This window comes from Monodelphis domestica, chromosome 7 (genome assembly GCF_027887165.1).
Source record: "Monodelphis domestica isolate mMonDom1 chromosome 7, mMonDom1.pri, whole genome shotgun sequence".
Lineage (NCBI taxonomy): Eukaryota > Metazoa > Chordata > Mammalia > Didelphimorphia > Didelphidae > Monodelphis > Monodelphis domestica.
Genome location: NC_077233.1, coordinates 56,307,835 through 56,330,873, shown reverse-complemented (window position 1 = coordinate 56,330,873; position 23,039 = coordinate 56,307,835). Strand labels below are relative to the sequence as shown.

The 23,039-nt window shown below is 42.8% G+C and overlaps 1 protein-coding gene across 1 annotated transcript in view; it reads left to right on the top strand.

Moving 5' to 3' along the window:
* Window positions 1–20,197, top strand: part of PLXND1 (plexin D1) — a 225,249-nt gene extending 205,052 nt beyond the window's left edge. The window contains 4 exon segments of the mRNA XM_056804691.1: window positions 1,319–1,466; window positions 15,877–16,017; window positions 16,613–16,687; window positions 17,396–20,197. Coding sequence (XP_056660669.1) covers window positions 1,319–1,466; window positions 15,877–16,017; window positions 16,613–16,687; window positions 17,396–17,512 — 481 coding nt within the window. The 3' untranslated portion in view covers window positions 17,513–20,197.
* The last annotated feature ends 2,842 nt before the right edge of the window (window positions 20,198–23,039 follow it).

The following is a 23,039-nucleotide window of genomic DNA, read 5'->3' as shown; positions in this document are numbered from 1 at the left end:
AAACCCATCCAGGTCCTGCCAAATCTCCACTGAGTTGCTTCACACTTGGGACTAAGCATTGCTTAAAGGGAGAACTTGGGGACAAAGAGGATGCAGCCTTGGGAAGTAGGCATGACAGCACAATAGAAAGCCCATCTGAAAGAGCCTCAGTTTCCACCTCTGTCAAATGAGAGGTTTGGCCTCAGTGGTCCCTGAGAGACTTTCCAGCTCAATCCCCCAAATTCAGAAGATGAAATGGAGCATCTCTCCAGAATGGCTTCTGCCAGAAGACCCCCCTCCTTCCTCCTCCCTCCTCCCTCCTCCAAGAATGTAGCTGTGAGAGGAGGCAGACAAAGTTAGAAGAGAGCTCCAGCTACTCTACCTCCTCCTCACACCTCCAGGCCAAATGCGCAACTTAAAAGACTTTCAGTTTTCCGTCTGCTGCCAAAGCCATTTTCTGGACACAGAGGGGACCCAACATCTCAAAGGCCATGCCAGTAGCCAATCTCAAGCTAATGGCAGGTCACCCAAAGCTAGATAGACCAAGTACATGGCCTGTTTGTCTGACAATTGGCCTTGCTGAGTGCTCATTCCCTGGAAAGATGGTCCCCAGGTGATGGTTTGGGGTTTTTTTCCATCAGCAATTATGAAATATCTTCTGGGGTGGTGGGGGTGCAGCCTGCCTTGGGCCAGGGAGCAGTCACATGACTGAATCACAGCCTTGAAGGATGTTTTCCCATCTTATTTTTGAAGAGAAGAGAGATCAAAGAAATCATACTGAAATCCAGGGGGCATCCCTAAGGCCTTGTAGCCAGTAACTCAGAACAGGTGATGCAAGGCAGGTTCTCTTCCATCTCTCAGTGAACAGCAGGCTCCTGTGGCTCCCAAAGAGGCTCTCTTCTGATGCTGCCCTTCCTAACCCCTCCTTTCCTGCCACATTCCTTTCATCCATAGAAGGGATGCATGCCAGGTGGAGGAAGGTCTGATCAGACATGAAGGGAGGGTAATTTCTGGCAGAGCCAGTGATGAAGGCCACTCTGTCTGTGGTCCAAGGCCATGATGGACGGGCCTCCCTCACACAGCTGTCTGCCAGAGAAGGGGAAAAGATCCTGCCCTGATATACCACCCCCACCCCTGTCTCACTCATCAACCAGATTTAAGTAATCCCATATTGTCATAAAAAAGATCAAACACCCAACCTTGCTGCTCCCCTTCCCAGACTCCATTCTCATCCCCTGGCCTCCTTCCTCTCTCCTAGCCAACAGGCTGGCACAGTGTGGGTGGGCCGGGGCTCTCCCTGCCTTTGGTTTTCACTCTCCTCCACTCTCTTCCATGACAGCCTACCTCTGCGATTCTGGGTCAACATTCTGAAGAACCCCCAGTTTGTCTTTGACATCGACAAGACTGATCACATAGATGCCTGTCTTTCTGTCATTGCCCAAGCCTTCATTGATGCCTGCTCCATCTCCGACCTACAGTTAGGCAAGGTCAGCCTTTTCCAGGGCTCTGGGTTCCATTCTGGGTGGCACATTTCACAGAGGGCATTAATAAGGCAAAGAGTGGCAGCCAAGATGAGGAGGGGCCTAGAGATCATGAGGATGAGTTCCAGAAACAAGCGATGTTTACTTTGGAGAAGAGAGGACTGAGGGGTGATGTGATGGCTACCATTAAAACTAGGATGTGGAAGAAGGATTTGAGTCATTCTGTTGGTCCCAAAGTCAGGGCCAGGAACAACGGACAGAAGCTTTAAAGAAACCAATTTTGTCTTGTCAGGGAAAATTTCCAGAGAGCTAGAATTGTTTATCAGTGGCATGGGTTGCCTCAGGAAGCAGAGGGTCCTCCCTCATGGAGGGCTTTAATCAGATGCTTGAAAGCCACTTGTCAGATATGTTGAGGGGATGAGTCTATTTCAAGGACTAGCTGGCCTTCAAGGTCTTTTCCAGCCTTGAGATTCTGTGTTGGTGATGCTCCTCTGCAAAACTGGGATTTTAGGATTATTTTGGCAAGATGACTTATTAGGGGCAAAGGATGCAGGCTTTATCTGTGGTGGAGGAGAAAGGGAAGACCTACCATTTTGGCCTGGCAGAGATGGATGGTGTAACCAAACTAACCATCATTCACATTCATTTCAGTTGTCCATTGTAACCCCACTGAAGGGACACTTACATTTTGGTCTAAGAGTGATGGATTGGAAGCCTAAGAACCTGAGTTCTCATTTTAACTCTGCTGCCTTCTACCCATGTGACCTGGGGCAAGTCTGGAAACCTCTTTAGGCTTCCATTCTCCCCTGTTAGGATTGGTCTAGATGGCCTCTTCTAAATCTGTGGTCCTTGGTCTAGCAGGGTACCTTGGTGATAGTGTGGGACTTAATAAATGTTTGTGGTTGGATTAAACTGGTCTAGTAAAGGTCCTCAGGGGACCCGCTATATTTGTAATTCACATTTCCATCATTTGCATGCAAGTGGCACCAGTGTTGGGAGGAGGAAAGGACTTCATAAATCTTAAAAGACTTCATATTATGTAAATGTGTTATTTGTGATATTCTAAAGTGATTGATGTTATTCTCTTAGATATTTTAAACCTCCCCCCTGTGATCTTGTTTACCCTATTAATTCATATTCTCTAAAGGAAAGGTTTTCTGAACTTATGTAAACTCCAACCTAGTGACTGTCTTAGGGTACACAAATTGCAGAAAGGGTGGAGAATGAAGTAAGAAAGTTTTATGGGCAATAAAATAACAAGATAATAAACCTTATTAGCTTTTGGTGAAATGTGCCTAGATTTTTAATCTAGGCTCTCTCACCCTCAGTATAGAGAGGGACAAATACAACCATCATCATCATGGGTGAATCATCATCTGATCATAGGATTTAGCTAATAATTAATAGTTGACATTTTTATGGTACTTTATGGTTGACAAAGTACTTTAGAAATATCTCATTTTGGCAGATAGGTAGTTCAGTGGATTGAGAGCCAGGCATAGAGATGAGAGGTCCTGGGTTCAAATATGGCCTCAGACACTTCCTAGCTGGGTGACCCTGGGCAAGTCATTTCACTATTCTGCCTCCGAACCAATACATGGTATTGATTCTAAGACGGAAGGTAAGGGCTTAAAAATATCTCATTTTATCCTCAACAATGCTGGTAGAAAGATACTGTTATTGGCCCTATTTTAAAGATGAGGAAACCAAGAACAATAAAGGCTAAGTAACTTGAACTCAGATCTTCCTGACCATGTCCAATGCTTAGTTCACTAAGCCAACTAGCTTTCCAATTTAATATGAAAAGGATCTTAAAGGTCGTCTAATCTAGGACTTCTTTTTTTTGCCCAGTTCTAAATTCTCTTCCTCCATCCATTCCCTCCCCTATTCATTGATAAGGCAAGAAATATTGTACCCATTACACATATTTGAAGTCATGCAAAACATTTTCTCACATTAGTCACTGTAAGGAAAAAAGAAAGAAAAAATACATTTATTCTATATTCAGAGATTATCAGTTCTCTCTCTGGAGGTGGATAGCATTTTTCATCATGTGTCTTTTGGACTTATCATGGATCATTGTATTGATCACAATGACTAAGTCTTCCACTTCTTGTTCATAGCATCACATTATTGTTGTTACTATGTAGATTGTTCTGCTGATTCTCCTCACTTCAATTTGCATGAGCTCATATAAGTCATCTCAGGTTTTTCTAAATCCATCCTCTTCATTTCTTCTTACAACCTAATAGCATTCCATCACAATCATATACCACAGCTTATTCAACCATTCCTAGTTAATGGGTTCCTCAGTTTCCCAATTTTTGCCACCAAAAAAATTGCTGCTACAAATGTTTATACATGTGGGTCCTTTTCCTTTTGTTTTCATCTCTTTAGGATACAGATCTAGTGGCAATATTGCTGAGTCAGAGAGTATGCACAGTTTTTAAAGCCCTTTGGGCATAGTCCCAAATTGCTCTCCAGAATGGTTGGACCAGTTCACCTTTCCATCAACAGTGCATTAGTGTACTTACTCTTCCAAATCCACTCCAGCATTTGTCATTTTCCTTTTCTGGCATGTTAGCCAGTCTGATGGGTGGGTTCACCAATCTTTGATCTCTCTCAAGAGTTGTTTTAATCTGCATTTAGCTAATTAGTAGTGATTTAGAGCATTTCTTCACATAACTATTGATAGCTTCTATTTCTTCTTATAAAAAACTGCCTATTCATATCCTTTGACCATATATCAGTTGGGAAATGGCTCTTATAAATTTGGTTCAGCTCCCTATATATTTGAAAAATGAGGCCAGTTTTTCCCCAGTTTCCTCCTTTCTTTTTAATTTTAGTTGCATTGGTTTTATTTGTGCAAAAACTTTTTAACTTCATGTAATTAAAGTTATCTATTTTTTACCCCACATGATCCACTCTATCTCATTTGGTCATGAATTCTATCCTTGTCCATAGAGCTAACAGATAAATTTGTCTATTCTCTTCTAATACGCTTATATCAACCTTTATGTCTTAATCTTGTACCCATTTTGACCTTATCTCAGTATAAGGTATGAGATGCTGATCTATACCTAGTTTCTCCTAGATTGCTTTTCCATTTTCCCAGCAGTTTTTGTCAAACAGTGAGTTCTTACACCAGTAGCTGTGGTCATTTACTTCTGTATATTATGTACCTAGTTTATTTGACTGATCAACTACTGTATTTCTTGTTTAGTACCACATTATGTTGATGATTTACTACTTCAGAGTATAGTTTGAGATCAAGTAGTGCTTGGTTGCCTTCATTTTTAAAATGTTTTTTATTGATTTCCTTAATGTTCTTGACTTTTTGTTGCTCCAGATGGATTTTATTATTTTTTCTAGTTCTATAAAATAATTCTTTGGTAGTTTGATTGGTATGGCACTGAATAAATCAATTCACTTAGGTAGTATTGTCATTTTTATTATATTAGTTTGGTCTGCCCACAAACAATGAATATTTCTTCAGTTGTTTGGATCTGTCTTTAATTGTGTGAAGTGTTTTATAATTGTGTTTGTATAGTCTCTCCATACCTATTGGCAGGTATTTTATGTTTTATACTATCTGCAGCTATTTTAGATGGCATTTCTCTTTCTATCTCTTCCTGCTGGGTTTTGTTGGTAATATATAGAAATGCTGATGTTTTATGTGGGTTTATCTAGTCCAGGGATTCCTAACCCTTTTTGTGACATGGTCTCTTTGGCAGCCTGATCCCCCAACTCTTTCAGCTAAGAAACTTGCCTCACATTTTAATGGGAAAATGAGACCATTCACCAAGAGCTCTCTTTTCCCCTCTTCAGATCACACCATTCAGACAGCTAAGTCACCCTTCTCCTTGCCAAGGCACAAGGGATTCTGTTCTGTCCCGTCTTCCTTAGATTGGGCACTCTTTCATCCACACTTTCACTAATCTTTGATCTCTCTCTGCCTACTGACTTGCTTGCCTGCTGCCTACAAACTCATCCCTGTCTCCTCTATCCTCAAAAAACCTTCACTTTATCGTTGCAGCCCCGCTAGCTATCGTTCTCTATCACCTTTTCCCCTTATGTACCTAAACTCCTTGAAGAGTTGCCACGTCTTTTTCTGTTACTCTCTTAACTCTCTACTGCCTGACTTCCAGCACCATCATCCAATGGCAGCCGTTCTCTCCAAAATCACCAGTGATCGATCCCTTAATTGCCAAATCCAGTGGTCTTCTCCATCCTCCTTCTTCTTGACCCCTCTGCAACCTTTGGTAATATAGATCACTCCTCTCTCCTTAATGCTCTCTTCTCTCCTCTTTCTCCTTCGTCTTGTCTGACTGATCCTTCTCAGTTTCTTTTGTTAGATCTTCATCCAGGCTGCACCCAGAACTTGTAGGTGACCCCAGAGGCTCTGGTCTGGACCCTCTTCTTTTCTGCTTTCGTACTATTTCACTTGATAATCTCATTGGCTCCTGTGGATTAAATTATCATCTCTATGCAGAGGATTCTTAAATCTACTTATCCAGTCCTAACATCTATCGTCCAACCTCTACTCTTGCATCTTCAACTGCCTACTGAACATCTCTAACTGGATTTCCCATAGGCCTCATAAATACAGCATGTCCAAAACTGGACCCAATATCTTTCCCCCTAAGCCCCTCCCTTCTTCCTACTTTCTTTATTACTAGCAAGAGCACCACAGTCTTTCCACCTGCATCATCCTGTCCTTCATCTCACTCTCATTGCCTAGATAACAGTAACTATTATTATTATAACTAGCATAGTTTTTATTAAGCATCTTACAACTATTATCTTATTGCATCCCCTCAACAACCCTGAGAGGGAGGTGCTATTATTATCCCCATTTTATATTCACTCTGTCATCCCTGCCCCCATCCAATCTGTTGCCAAATCCTGTCAATTCTATCTTCATAAACATATCTTATGTATCTCCCTTCTCTCCCTTAACACTGCCACCACCCTGGTGCAAGCATCAGTGCCTCACACTGGGACAAATCCCTGTCTCTTCCCCATTCCAATCCATCCTCCACTCAGCTAGCACACGTCTACCATATTGGCCCAATGTTGAGTATATTCCAGTGGTATATTCCCTATCACCTCGAGAATTAGTTACAAAGCCCTCCACAACCCCTCCACACTCTGCCAATGATCCAGCTACACTGGCATCCCCCCCTGCCCAAACTACTCTCCCCACTCATCTCTTCTTACAGCTTCCTTCAGGGCGCAGTTCAAATCCTACCTCCTGGAAGAAGTCTTTCCCTATTTTCTTAGGAGACCAGTGCTTTTCAGATGAGACTCTAGCTCCAATTTTTCCTCTTTATATTTTTTGTCTATATTCAGTATGTTGTCTCTCCTATTAGATATTGAGCTATGTGAGAGCAAAAGGGAGCAAACCCTTTTGTTGTGTCCCAAGCACTCAGCACGATATCTAGCACACAGTAGATGCTTAATAAATCCTTATTGCAGGGCATCTAGGTGGCAGAGTGGAAAGAGAGCCAGGCCTGGAGACAGGAGGGTCCTGGGTTCAAATCTGGCCTCGGGACACTCACTAGCTCTGTGACCCTGGGCAAGTCACTTAACCCCAGTTGCCTTGCCCTTACTGCTCTCTTCTGCCTTGGAACCAACACTTAGTATTGATTCTAAGACAGAAGGTAAAGGTTTAAAAACATAAATAAATAAATCCTTATTGATTTATCTTAAAATCTGCAAACTTTTCCCCCCAGAAAGTATTTAAATGCACAAAATAAAATCCATGAGATTACAAAAAAAATCAATTATATTCTTTTTTATTGGAAATTTTTATTTAATTAATTAATTTAGAATATTTTTCCTGGAAATCACTTATATTGAAATAGTTGCCAAATATATATTTTTTAAGTTCACAGACCCCAGATTGAGAACTTCTGATCTGGTCCAGCCCCCTTATTTTGCCTAGGAAGAGTCTGAGGCTCAAAGGAGTTCAGGGACACACCCAAGGTCATCTGGGTAGCAGTTCTCAGCATCAGAATGCAAACCCAGTAAAAACATGAAGTTCTTTAAAGGCAAGGATTGCCTTTCTCTCTGTATCCTCCACCACCTAGCTAACACATTGCAGGTGTGTAATGAATGCCAGGTATATTGGATTCAGCTGGTCTTCTAATTCTACATCCAGTTCTCCTTTCACTAGAATATACCTTGATTGCCTATCTATCCCATCTGGCTCCATTCCCCAGGCCCTCCCAGACCCCCCTCACAAGTAGAAGAATGCCCAGCAAGCCTCCTTCTCTTCCCCACCACTGCATAATCTATTGAAATCGAATGCTTCAGAAGGGTCCTCCACAGAGACCAAGTGGATGGATTTCCCTTCATTGTGGGGCTGGGAGAAGGATGGGGAGGGGCCTGGATGTTTATATTTCTTTTTTCACATTTCTGACCCCATATCCAGCACCTCTTGTTTTCCCTTATCAGGTGATAGATAGGGTTAGAGGTTAGCTTGGGTCAGACAGCAGATGGAAAGGCTTCCAGCAGCCCAGCCTCATGGGATGAAGGGAAGTGATATGGAGCCAGAGAGGAAACTCTCGCTTTTTCACCCATCAGAATAGACTAGCCCCTTTGCTGATAGCAGCTTGTATCGCCACATCCCTTTTTAGGCACTGACAAAACTTTTCAACTTCAGGCAGTCATGGACTCTCAATCAACAGGATAGAAGTGCCTGGAGAGTAGGGACCATTTCCTTTGGTGCTTACACCCCCATGCCCATGATACACTTGGTTTCCTCTGTAATTCTCTGTATCTTATTTTGTGAATTTAAAGATCTGATTCTGAGAAGGCTTCTTTTTTGTTGTTTAGTCAGTCAATCATATCACACTCTCCGTGACCCTATTTGGGATTTTCTTGGCAAAAATATTGGAGCAGTTTGCCATTTCCTTCTCTGGCTTATTTTGCAGTGTCTGATACCTAGTGGGTACTCAATAAAGGCTTATTAAAGTGATGGATGGATTGGCTTGGGGGGGCAGGACTGGCCGTAGCATTGTTTTGCTTTTCGCACGCCTCTTTTTTTCCCCTTAAACCAAAATTACCTTGTCATAGAAATCAAGTAGTCATCTCATCCAATTCCCTCATGGTAGAGAGAAAGAAAACAAAGACCAGAAAGAAGCTAACTTGCCTACAGCCATAACACAAGTTCAAGATAAGACCAGGACTGGAACCCAAGTGGCCCAATTCCTCATCTGGCCACAACAAACTTCCACCAAAACATTGTACCTTCACAAGGGTTCTTAACCTAGGGCAGTGATGGGGAACCTTTTAGAGATGGAGTGCCAGCCCGCTCTCACCTTCCAGACAAAGTTCTGTGCCCATGCCCCCCAAGAGATCACATTCTGGGTCCCTCCCTCCACTGAGTGCCAGGTGAACTGCTCTACCCAGGAGAGTGAGGAAGTACTCCCATTAGACTGCTGGGCAGGGGGACAGGGGGGCAGGTGATGTAGTTGGGCTTGGGGAAAGGGAGATGTGAAGGATGCAAGCACTCTGCTCCTGACTAGTTATATGAGTTATGATCTCCTCAAACCTAGGGGAAAAGCCCCAGCTTATAGGAAAGTCCCTTACTTTTAGGAAAATATAACCCTCAGGTTAAATGACATCATCCTTATACATTCACCCCATCATACGGGTATCCTCCAAAATAATCTTTTTTAGCAAATGGTCAAGGGTTGAAGTCAGGTTTTAATCTGGATGCAGGGCTGATTGGTCCTTCAGGCACTGGGTCCTTGGCATGGGTGTCCACAGAGAGGTCTAGATGTGCCATCTCTGGCATGTGTGCCATAGGTTCACCATCATGGACCTAGGGTCTACATGGAAGAAGAGGGGAGGAGGGAGGGAGAGAGAGAGAGAGAGATCTAAATATATTAATTTGTCTAAATTAATATGTGGATATATGTCTCTATATATCTATACTAGATACACAGAAATAAATACATATATTTGTGTATATACGCACATTTATATCATATTTAATTATATTAATATATTGATAGAATATATTTATACATATGCATGTGTATATATACACAAAACAAATACTCGTGAATATACATGTAGGCATATGTTTATTTAGATGTATACACACATCAATGTATATATACATATTATATGCATATATATACATGTATACTTTTTTGATAACTATATTTTAATATACTTGGTTTCTTTTACAGTCTTTTATAGCTTAGTTTATCAATTTTAAGATCTGATTCAGAGAAGGATCTTTTTGGTGCTGTTGCTATTTAATCAATTAGTCATGTCCAACTCTTCAGATCCCCATTTGGGGTTTTCTTGGCAAACATACTAGAGTGCTTTTGCCATTTCCTTCTCCGGCTTATTTTGCAGATGCAGAAACTGAGGCAAAATTAAGTGACTTGTCCAGGGTCACACAGCTAGGAAGCGTCTGAGGACAAATTTGAACTCAGGTCCTTCTGACTCCAGACTGCACCTCCTAGCTGCCCTGTGTAGTCTACCCTTCCTCTAAACTGAACTTCCTGCCTTTTCCTCTACACAACATTCCCTCTCTAGCTTCTGCCTTTTCACAGATTATCCTTGATGTCTGTGGAGGCTTCCCCTGTTCACCGCCTCTTAGCTTCCTTCAAAGCTCAGCTCAAAGGCTGAGTCTCCTATCAGACCTTTCCTGATTGCCCTCATTGCTGGCCCCCGATATTACTTTGTATTAATCTTGTAACTATTCTGTGGTTACTTAATATATGTAAAGTTAATACTTTAAGTTCAATTTAACTGACTTGCTCAGTCACACAAGTGTGAGGCTTGATTGGATTAAGTAAACTTAATATATGTAAAGTACTTAGCAAAGTATATACTACTATGGTATTCTATAGTAGCAGCAGTAGTAATACATATAGTAGGTGTTTAATAAATGCTTGTTCCCTTGCCCCTCTTATTTTTTTTAAATTTTATTTACTTTTTTAATTCCTTCCCCCACTTGATCTATGTCCATGTTCCACAACCCTCCCCACCAGGAGAATGGAAGCTTCTTTTTTTTTTTAGTAGTATTTTATTTGATCATTTCCAGGCATTATTCATTAAAGACAAAGATCATTTTCTTTTCCTCCCTCCCACCCCCCGTAGCCAACGCGTGATTCCACTGGGTATCACATGTGTTCTTGATTTGAACCCATTGCCATGTTGTTAGTATTTGCATTAGAGTGTTCGTTTAGAGTCTCTCCTCTGTCACGTCCCCTCAGCCACTGTAGTCAGGAAGTTGCTTTTCCTCAGTGTTTCTACTCCCTCAGTTTGTCCTCTGCTTATGGATAGTGTTTTTTCTCCTAGATCCCTGCAGATTGTTCAGGGACATTACACTGCCACTAATGGAGAAGTCCATTACGTTCGATTATACCACAGTGTATTAGTCTCTGTGTACAATGTTCTCCTGGTTCTGCTCCTCTCGCTCTGCATCACTTCCTGGAGATCGTTCCAGTCTCCATGGAATTCCTCCACTTTATTATTCCTTTTTGCACAATAATATTCCATCACCAACATATACCACAATTTGTTCAGCCATTCCCCAATTGATGGGCATCCCCTCGTTTTCCAATTTTTGGCCACCACAAAGAGCGCAGCTATGAATATTTTTGTACAGGTCTTTTTGTCCATTATCTCTTTGGGGTACAGACCCAGCAGTGCTATGGCTGGATCAAAGGGTAGACATTCTTTTATCGCCTTTTGTGCATAGTTCCAAATTGCCCTCCAGAATGGCTGGATCAGTTCACAACTCCACCAGCAATGAATTAGTGTCCCTACTTTGCCACATCCCCTCTAGCATTCATTACTTTCCATAACTGTCATGTTAGCCAATCTGCTAGGTGTTAGGTGATACCTCAGAGTTGTTTTGATTTGCATCTCTCTGATTATAAAAGATTTAGAACACTTTTTCATGTGCTTATTAATAGTTTTGATTTCTTTATCTGAAAACTGCCTATCCATGTCCCTTGCCCATTTATCAATTGGAGAATGGCTTGATTTTTTGTACAATTGATTTAGCTCTTTATAAATATGAGTAATTAAACCTTTGTCAGAAGTTTCTATGAAGATTTTTTCCCAATTTGTTGTTTCCCTTCTGATTTTAGTTACATTGGTTTTGTTTGTACAAAAGCTTTTTAGTTTGATGTAGTCAAAATTATTTATTTTACATTTTGTGATTCTTTCTAAGTCTTGCTTGGTTTTAAAGTCTTTCCCTTCCCAAAGGTCTGACATGTATACTATTCTGTGTTTACCCAACTTACTTATGGTTTCCTGGAAGCTTCTTGAAAGCAGGAACTGGTTCATTCTTATCTTTGAAGCCTCAGCACGCACCACATTGGCTGGCACACAGTGGGCGCTTCAGGAATGCTCACTGAAAGAATGAAAAATGACATTGATTTTTCGAGGTGTGATTTGCTTTGGCTACTGCTCAGCAGAACAACGCCTCTTGTTTTCCTGAATTGGTGGTAGACCCTGAAAATTCACTCTGACACCAAGTTTAGGGGTTCCTATGTCTCGGGGAAAATGAACTCTTTGGGGAGGGAGAGCAGAAGGACACAGCCATTTTGTGGGGGGATTTTTCCTCTGTTGTCCATTTTGCTTCTTCTTCGATTACAGCTGCCCAAGCCCTTCCTTCTCAGGCAACAACACGTTTTCCCTTTGTTTGGGGGTCTGCAGGAGAGGAACTGTCCTCACTGCACATGCCTGTTTATTGGGAGTAAGGCGCCAAACCAAACCTGAAAGGGAAAAGGACCCCTCAAGTAAAACCCAGTCCTCTGGTCACATCTGTAAAATCCTGACAACTTTCCCCTTCAATGGAATCCCTCCACTCGGGCTGCTATCAGAACCTGGACAGTCAGGATAAATGTGGTGCTGAGGGAAGAGGAAGTGAGACTAGCATGACTTTTTTTTTTCTGCAGCACTTTGGAAATGGAGTGTGGGATGGAGTGTGAGCTGCGAGATGGCATGGGGGGATAGAGTGCCAAGCCTGGAATTAGGAAGACTAGAGTTCAAATTCAGACTCAGACACTTACTAGCTGTGTGATCCTGGGCAAGTCACTTAACTGCCATTTGTCTCAATTTACTAATGGGGATAATAACAACAACTATCTTCCCAGGGTTGTTGTGAGGACCAAATGAGATAATTGTTAAGTACTTAACATTAAATGTTTACGTAAAAATTGTTGTGTTAAGCACAGTGTCTGGCCCAGTGCCTTGGCTCAGTACTGTGAAGGGAAATGATGCCTGGACGAGGAAGCAGGAGACCTGGGTTGTCATCCCAGACTTGCCACTAGCTATCTCCGTAACTTCAGGTAAATCACTGCATATAGCACATACCTCTTGGAGCCTCAGTTTCCTTCTTTGAGAAGGGAGGGATGTCTTATAGCCTTACAGCCACAGAATCATCAGCCAGAGCTAGAAAGAACCATCTAATTCCAGGGTTCCAATTCTGGGGTCTGCAAACTGGTCTTAAAAATAGAGAGAGATGGATTATCACTTGGCTGTTCTCATTCTATATGTTCGGGTAGCCCTTCCACATTACAACTTTTGATATATCATGAGTCAGCATCGGCAATTAAATGATTATTTGGGGGAGTTTGCAAAGGTCGTAGATGGCACATGAAGCCCAGCAGATGACAGAAAAAGTTTAGAAACTCAGAATTGCACAAAATATGTGTATAATATTGTGTGATACCAACATATTTGATCTCCTAGAGCCATAAACAGGCACAATTTCTTTTTTAAAGTTAAATAAGTAGTTTACAAAAAGAACACAAAAGCCAGCAGACAACACACAAAGGCTAGGAATGTAGAGATACCGTAACATTGACCTACAAGAGTCCATGACCAAATACAGAACCCAGATTTTACAATAACACCCCAGAAAAGGAAAAGAAAACATTCAGACTTCTCTGCTATGAAAGGAGGACCGAAAAACTGTATGCAGATTTTCCAGGTCCCTGGGGCACTGTGCCTCTAACCCCTGAGAGGAGAAGGAATATAAGTATAGAGAAAGATGTATGTACACCTTGTTTTGGGGTGGTGCTTTGGGGGATGGGATAGGATGAATTGTATTGGGCCAGTATCAGATTGTTAACTGTGGGTCAAAAGACCAACAGAAACTCAGATCAGGGCAGAGCCTACTCTGAGACCAACACACAAATCACTCGGTAACTGGGAAAGTATTTTAATTAACTAGGGAAAGGTTGAAATAGAGATAGGGTAACCCTGATACTAATTTTCTCTAACTAAAGTCCCCAGGATTGACAGAGTAATGTGTGGTAGCTAAGGAGGCCACAGAGTGGCCCTTGGCAAGATGTGATTGCCCACTCAGTCCCCCTTACATGACCTCTCTCATCAATACCCCTTACCTATGAATTGACATGATTACTATTCCCCCTAGTCTCAAAAGGAATAATGCAAGAACAAAATACCTGTTCCCTAATTCTCTAAAACATCGCCAAAAGATCAGACCATCAAACCCAGTCCCAAAAGACTATCATGGGTTGACTTTTACTTAGGTACATAATCCCCAATGAAACTGCAGCTACAGGCTAAGCTCAAAATTTTCCCACTCACAGAAACCAGCACACAAATTAATCATAGAAACCCATACAATGAGTACAAGTACATCAAGCTTCAATATGCCTCAGTGACTCGATTACACAAATAAGTAATTCAGAAACTCCCTAGTAAGAACCCTGAGAAAGGATCAGTCTAAATTTGAATTGTGTTCCCAGTACCCCTCAACCTCAATGGTATGATTGTTGAATTGTTTTTCAAGAACTATTGATTAATTATTTCATTTTATTAAAAGCAATAAGTAATTTTCCTTGATTGTTTGTAAGCTCAAAACTTCTCACAGGGTAAATGAGAAAATTAAGCCACCTGTGACAAAATCATTTATCTTGTGTGCAACCTTTTATTCTGTCTATAATCACAATACAAGAATAGAGAATGTTAATCAAGTGATTTGTTAAAAGTTAATGTATCACTTTTCCAATTATCTCTCTTTGAACATGTGTGTTAGGTAATGTATCTGTGTGCCAAGAAAATGGTATAAAAATAAACACCAGGCGTGGGAATGGTGGAGCAGCTATCAGATGCAAAGTAGTCCCATGGCCATAATGAGTCCCTGCTCTAGATAATTCTGCACTACCCCTCCCCTTTAGTTGATAGTAGGGTACTGGTCTGGAATAAGCTTGGCAGGGCCCAGGGAAAGAGCCCAAGTCTGGATGGCCTTAGATCTCCCACTCACTGACAGCTGCAGTAGACAAGATGTTGAGTCAGGCTAGCTTCAGTTCAAGGATCTTCTTTCTCAGGAGACACAGGACTTAGCAGGAAGGTCAGCTAAAGGTAAGCCACCAGGTAGCTTGGCAGCAAAGCCTCCTAGATGCTCACAGTCAGCAAACCCCCAGAGAGACTAACTACTTCTCAGTTCTTCAGCTCAACCCTCTTTTCAGCATTCCAGAATTCTTTCCCTGTTTGTCTCCTGCCTCCATCCTCTGCATCTGTCCCCTGCAGACTGCCCTCTCATGCTATAACCCTCTCTTACTTATAACAACACCCACCCACATACATATAATGTATATATATATATATATATATATATATACACATACCACACATATATGTATAGATATAATATACATACATATATACACGTGTTGTTATAAAACTCTTACCTTCTGTCTTAGAATTTATATTATTTATTAAATTATATATAAATTAAATTTATTAAAATATTAAACTATGAAATATTGGTTCCAAAAGCAGAAGAACAGCAAGGGCTAGGCTATGGGGGTTAAGACTTGCCCAAGGTCACAGAGCTAGGGAGTTTCTGAAGCCATACTTGAATTCAGGACTTCCTACTTCCAGACCTGGTTCTCTGTCCATTGACCCACCTACATCCCCTGTGTCTGACTCTTTGTAACCCCATCTGGGGTTTTCTTGGCAAAGATAATGGAGTGGTTTGCCATTTCCCTTCCCAGCTCATTTACCAGGTGAGGAAACTGAGTTAAACATGGTTAAATGACTTGCCTAGGATCATACCACTAGTAAGTGTCTGAGATCAGATTTGAACTCATGAAGATGAGTCTTCCTGACTCCAGGCCTGGCACTCCATTCTGTGTGTGTGTGTGTGTGTGTGTGTGTGTGTGTGTGTGTGTGTGTGTGTGTGTGTACAGTGATAATTTCAATATAACGGGCTTCCTTTGTAGTTCCATGTCTTTAATTGCATATTAAAAACATGATCCTGAGAAGATGTCCATAAGTTCCACCAGACTGTCAGACGGGTCCAAGGCACACAAAAAAAGGTGGGCCCTTGTCAAGTTCATCATCCAAACACCCAGGACAGTATCTAATCCCCCTCCCTCTCTCTCCTTCTCCACCTCTCCAGGATTCACCAACCAATAAGCTTCTATATGCCAAGGAAATTCCTGAGTACAGGAAAATTGTTCAAAGATACTACAAACAGATTCATGATATGACTCCTCTCAGTGAGCAGGAAATGAATGCCCACCTTGCTGAAGAATCCCGGGTAAGGAACAAGCCTGAGGAGGTCTTGGCTATGTGATCATACAGGTGACCCAGAATGGAATGTCCAAGAGGTCAGGTCTGCTCCTCAAAGACCCTCAGCCTTCGCTTCTCTCTGTTATTTACAGCTGAATCAAGGGGCCTCAGAAAAGATCTTTCCTGATCAACATGGTCCAGGGAAATACGCTGAAATAGTTTCATCTGAGAGCTCTGTTAGGATGGGAGAAGCCTCGGCCTGTTCCAGGATATTCTTCCTCATTTTTGTCCTAGAACTGATCCCAGAGGAAACTCAGTATCTGCAGTCTCTAGGAGGCCCAAGCCAAGCTCCTTTGTCACAATGCAAAGTGTTTGGGAGTTTGGTGGGGCAAGGAAGACATCCCACCCTCTTACCTTAAAAGATAATCTCCCATCCAGTTTGTATCCTTTCCTGTGGACAGGAGAATTCGAACTTGGGTCCCCTGGATAGTCAGGCTGCCCTTCATTTACAAGGAGTCATCCTCTTCCCAGTCAGGGAGGCCATCTCACATCTGAAGAATAGGTGCCATTCACTTACCATTCTCCTCCATCCCCACCGCCATGTTCTCTCTCTTTCTCCTTAGAAATATCGGAATGAGTTCAACACTAAGGTTGCCATGGCTGAGATTTACAAATATGCCAAGAGATACCGTCCTCAGGTAAGCAGCCCCATCCACCTGGAGGTGCCCCAGTCTCCAGAACCAGGAGAACCCGCTCCAGCTCTCCTCTGATCCTTCAGATTTTGTGCAGAAACCTCTTCATCAAAATACGGCCAGTCCCAAGAAAGACCAAGAAGAGACCTCATGCATCTTCAGCCCCTCACTTTCCTCAGTCTTTTCCTATCCTTCCCATCCCTTCCAGACACCCAGTCCCTCTGTGTGGCCTCCTCAAAAGCATCAGATAGAGGAATTCACATTCAAGACTGTTCAGTCAAGTCATAAATTTCCTCCCCTCTTTAGAGGACTTTGCATTTTAATAGGAAACCTCAAGGGGTAAAGCAGTGCTTGACCCAAAGGGAAAAGCTGCTAATGGTGGGATTTTAAGCACTGTGGGAAATTGGAGAGGGAAAATGTTGGGGTGGGGGGCGCAGAGGGACCCAATCTCATATCACTAACCTTCAAGGGTTAAGCTAGTCCCCTTTATGTAGTTCAGTCATATTCGACTCTTCATGACCCCATTTGGGATTTACTTGGCAAACACATTGGTGTAGTTTGTCATTTCCTTCCCTAGCCCATGTGACAAATGAGGAAACTGAGGCAAACAGGGTGAAGTGACTTGCACAGGGTCACATAGCTAGGAAGTTTCTTAGGTCAGATTTGAACTCAAGATCCAGTCCCCTAAGAGGCTCCCTTGTCCTTCCTTTCCAGATTATGGCAGCATTAGAGACAAATGCCACCACTCGAAGGACACAGTTGCAGCATAAGTTTGAACAAGTCATTGCACTCATGGAAGATAACATCTATGAATGCTGCAGTGAGGCCTGAGACCTTCTCCTAGTCGGGCTGGCCCTGCCCTACCCCCCACCCCCAGAAGTGACCTTCTGCTATCCAGTGCACTGCTAACTCTGAGACGTCTTTTTAAAAAAAAGTATATATATATATATATATATGAATATATATAATATAGACAATAAATATCTATTTTATGGTGTGCTGTATGGTAAAGAAGAGAAAAAAAGAAGAAGAAAGCAACCCAGGGACAAAACCCCAAAATGCAGGATAGGATGGGTGACCCACTGAAGCCATTTTTTGTCCTTTCTTTGATTCATTTTATTTTTTAAACCACTTGCACAGCCCCAAGGCTGAAGAAGAACAGAGATGTCTACTAGGACTTCACCGAAAATTCTTCCCTCCACTGGGGCAATCAGTTCCCCACAGACTCCCCCTAGGGAGAAGAGCTGATCACCCAGAAAGAGAGAATGCTGGTCCAAGCTGAGCCACAGCTGGACCACCTCTGGCCACTGCCTCCTTGCCCACCTTAGTCCTTTGTCATCATCTTCCTTCTGTCCAAGCTACCGACACGTGGTCTCTTTGTCCATTACCATTTCTACAGAGATGCCTGGCCCATAGGTGGATGGCAAGGGAGAGAGAATAGATGGAATGATGCCATGGACCCAACTGAAGCTAGAGAATCGAGGGACTTAGAGGGGTAGAAATCTGTTGCTTCTACCCTCTAAGTTCTGCTACCTTAACTCTTTGCCCAGACTCTGGGGCGACTGGTACCCAGCAGAGAGCTGGCCCACAGAATGAAGAATATGCAACTCACTTCCTGATGGGTGAACCATCCCCAGCCTCTACCAAGCACACTCATTCCAGGGCGTATCCATCCTGTCCCAATGGCCTCAAGAGAGAGTGCTATCTCATAGATGCAGTGGAGTGGGGGGAAAAATATGGATTTGGATTCAGAGATCTTGGTTCACATTCTGGCTCTGCTGCTTCTTGCCTCTGTGACCTTGGATGAGTCATTGGGCTTCCCTTTCCTTATGTGAAAAGAGAAAGGGAAGGATGTAGGAGTAGTGACCTCTAAGGTGCCTTCCAGCTCTAAGACCTAAGATCTTTGTGACAAGGCAAAGAAGAATGTGTGTTTGGGGAGAGAGGGCTGGGGCCTCAGGCCCTGGGATAACCTGTATCTGGGGAGATACTCTACTCTATCCTCCAGGAGAGAGATAAATTTCCTTCCATCCTACATCCCAGAATGGCTGGAGTTTAAGTCCAGGCCCTGGCTCCATTCAGGCTAAGAGCCAGGCAAAAGGAGAAGCCTTCGTTCTGAGGCATCTTGCGCATCCAAGAAATATTCCTGGGCACAGATTGAGAACTCCAGGGATATTTTTCCTAATTCTCACACCACTGTTCCCCTGATCCCACTTCATCCAGCCTCTGAACTTGTCTCCACCGACATTCCCAAAGGAGCACACACACACTCACCCTTCCCAAAGCCACTTGCGCCTTCCAGGGACTTAGAACTGCACAAAGGTTGACTCCAGACCAGGACAGCTGGATGGACCGTGTGGAAGGCCAAGCAGAGGACGGGTATCGGGGCTCTGACTGTCCCCATGACCAAAGGGGGACCAGCGCCAACCAACTACTACCTCATCCAAGCTAGGCCCTGGAGGGGAGATGCTGGCATCGACCGCAGTGGTGCCACCAGCCTTAACAAGCAAATGGCCATTTTATTTGTTCTTTGGTTCAGTGACAACAATGAAATCCCCAAGTGAATGGGGAGGGGGTTGGTTTGCAGGCGTGTCACCTAGATTTGCAGTTTCCAAGGCGCCTGCTGGGCATTCCTACCCGGATGGTGACAATTTCAAATTTCACACGGAGGGGACGGGCTGATGGAAGCTGAGATGGTGAGAACATATGGATGAGAAGCTGCCTTCCATGACAAGTGGGAAGCTGGGCCTGTATATATATTCCACCACAAACCAGTTCTCCCTTGTCTACGTGTCTGGAATAATGTACTGGATGGATGGACGGACCAGGGTTCTGCAAGTAGCCAGACCCAGAGAGGAGGAGGGAACAACAGAGGGGGCCAAGAGACACTAGGGAATTAAAAGAGGCGGCTCTGAGAGCACGTCTCTTGGAGGGGAGGAATTTCCAGATGAACCAGGGTTGTAGCTGGGCTACGCTGGACTTTCAGAAGAGGTTTCTAAAAATAGCACCACTTTTTTTTTTGCTAAGTTTTTTATAAGAAAAAAACACACACACAAATCACACACAAACTGTGAATAGCAGCCAGATTGCGTGAAGGATACAGAGGCTGATGAGAAGGAATGAAATGGGAAGATGGGAATTTTGTAGCAAAAATGGGAGGAAACAGTGGTCCTCCCTAGCCCCTCGGACCTAGAAGTGCCTGGGATGGGGGCGATCTTCACTTAACACTGGAAAGGTAACACTCCTCAGAAAGCAGTGCTCCTCACAGAGGTGACAGAGGGAGGTTATACCCCAATTCCCCACTCCCCAGTTAAAAAGCCAAAAAAGCATTTTTAATTAAAGATACCCCACCCCACGAACCCTCACACTGGTCCTTTCAAGGGAGGGAGACCAAGCCCCTGGTTTTTCTTTCCTTTTGTGGAATGATGGGCAAAGGGGATCTATACTGCTGTTCAAGAGGATGGGTGGGGAGGGAGGGAGCTTTGGAAACTTCTTTGTAATAAAAACAGGATGAGAGAACTTGTGTCTGTGACCATTTACTATGTGAGAACAACAATGAGAACCATGTCTCCAGAGATTCCAAGGGAGAGACCACATTAGGAAGAGTGAAGGTGAGGGGAGGCCCAGCTGGAATTGGAAACAGAGGGAGATCTAGAGAGGGCTGGAGGTCAAGGGCCAGATCTGAGAAGAGAACAAAAGCAAAGGCTTACTGAAATACCAACTCCTTCCTCACCCCAATCCCTGGTGTCTATGTCTAATGAAGTAGGGAGGGGGGATGAACTAGGAGACAGGTCCCAAACAAGGGTTTTCTTGGATGCTAGTCATACAGATTGGGGACCAGCCCACACAACCACACTCCATTATTCTTTTAGTTAAAAGGATGCAATCCAGCAAGACATTTCATACTGATGTTGTCACTGCGTGACCTTGGGCAAGTCATTTCAAGACCACATCCTCAGTGGACTCATCTGTAAAAGGAGTAGGCTAAATCAGTCCCTCAAGGTTCCCTACCCTAAAGCTCTGATCCTATAATCACCAAACTTCCGAGAGAGAACGTAGATGACAAGATGGCACATTCAAAATATGGACTTTCTCCCAATCCCACTGAGGCAGGGCCACCATCACATCTCTTCATTCCTTCCTATAGAGAAGGTGTTCTGGCCCCAGAAGATTTATGTGTACTTGAGTTCAGGTGACACCCTCTCAACTCCTAAGTAGCCAAAGATACAACTTTCCAGGAGATAATATGGTACAGTAGAAAATGTACTATGGTGGGAAAATGAGGCTAGAATTCCAGGGGGCTGTAACTGTCCACCAATTGGGGAAATTCCTTCACTTCTCTGGACCTTGATTTCCTTATCTCAATAAAGGAATTGGAACTTCTCAGAAAAGCTGAGAGTCGGAAAGGACCTTGGTGGCCAGTCCAGCCCATACCCAAATGGAATCCCCTCTTTAATACACCTGACAAATGGTTCTTCTGTCTTTGCTTAAAGATCACTAAGGAGGGGGAATACTAAGGAGGAGGTCCACTTTTGGACCACCCTAATTGGTAAAAAGTTTCTTTTGCTATCAAGTCAAAATTGGCCTCTTTCCCATTTCCAACCCTTGCTATTGGTTCTCTCTAGGACCAAACCAACAATTCTAATCCCTCGTTCACATATAGATATATTTGTTGTTCAGATATTTCTGACTCTTCTTTTGCTGTGACACCCAGAATGGAATACAATACCTCAACGGAGACTGTAGAGAGGACAGTGGACCTCGCTGCCCACATATTGCTAATGATATTGAGCTTGCAGTCCACTAAACACTGCCCCACCTGCCTCTCATACTCATTAGTTTTTTTAACTTTTCATTTATTATTGGTAAAGTTTATTTTGTTCGATTTGGCCTAATGCTTTAATCTTGTCAAGATTCTTTTGAAATCTGACATTCTGTATTAGCTATCCCTGACAGCCTTGGGTCCTCTGCTAATCTGATGACTATGCCCTCCATATCTTTAGCCAAGTCAATGATAAGTATGTCAAATAGTGCAGAGCCAAACAGATCTCTGGGGTACTCCAATGGAGACTTCTGCCACATTGACATAGAACCTTTAACAACTTCTTTTTGAGTTTCTTCTGGCTCTAAATAAAGCCTGTGCTCTTCTTCCCAGCTAGGCCTGGCCCATCCCAGAGAAGTCTGTGCCTGAGAGAGGGTGACTGCTGTGTTCTTGGCCATTGGCCAGAACTTTCCAAACTGCCCCCCCCCACCCAGAACAGCTTTGTTTGTTCAAAGGAATTTTGTTCTTTATAAGCAGCTACATCTACTCATTTCATTGTTCGAGGACCTCACATTTTACAAAATGCTTTGGTATTTGAGATAGCCCATCTTTGTAAGATTAGTAAATACATACACATACAATTATAGATTTAAAGCTGAAAGGGACCAATTCCTCTATTTTACAGGTGTTAAAAAACTGAGACACAGAGAGGTTAAGTGACTTCCCTCTGGTCACACAACTAAGAAGCATATGAGTCAGGATATAAACACAGTTCTTCTTGCCTCTAACTCCTCTTCCCCAACCTTCTTATTTTTAGGTCTTAAGAATTAAACTGAGTAAAAAACAACAGGAGGGTACCATTACAAATTGTCAGTTAGGTGGTACAATGGATAGAGTGCCACACCTCCATTTGGGAAGACTCATCTTCCCGAGTTTAAATTTACCTCAGATACTTACTAGATGTGTGACCTTGGGCAAGTCACTTAATCCCAGTTGCCTAGGCTTTCCTGTTCTTCTGTCTTGAAACCAATACTAATTCTAATATGGAATTTAAGGGTTTTTTAAAAACAAAAACAATAAACAATGGATTATTACAGGCAGAAGTCCACAGAACTTAAAGGGATCTTACAATCCAACCTCCTCCTTTTATAGATGAAGAAACTAAAGCCTTGAGAGCAGAAATGATTTTATCAAAGTCAAACAGATAGTTAGAAGACCTTAAAAGTTGGGAGGGAGAGGGAAGGAAAACAAAAGAATATAAGAGTATTGACCCATATAGATCTAGTATTGAAGGTAAAGGCAAAGTATATACATGCAAAATTAGTCTAGAGGAAAACTCAGGCAAGAATAAGGAAGAAGAGAGGTAAAACACAGAGGCAATCTTGAGTGTTACCATGACAAGGTTGACAGTGGAAGAGGGGAATAAAAATCAGGGCAATATAATAGAAAGAATGATGAACTTGAATGAACTTCTGTTTAGGTCTGAATCCAATTAAGTACCCCCTTTTTACTATAGACACCTTACCACTTTAGCAAACTGAGTTTCGGTTTATCCGATCTCTAAAATGGGTCTAATATTTAGACCACCTGCCTCAAAAA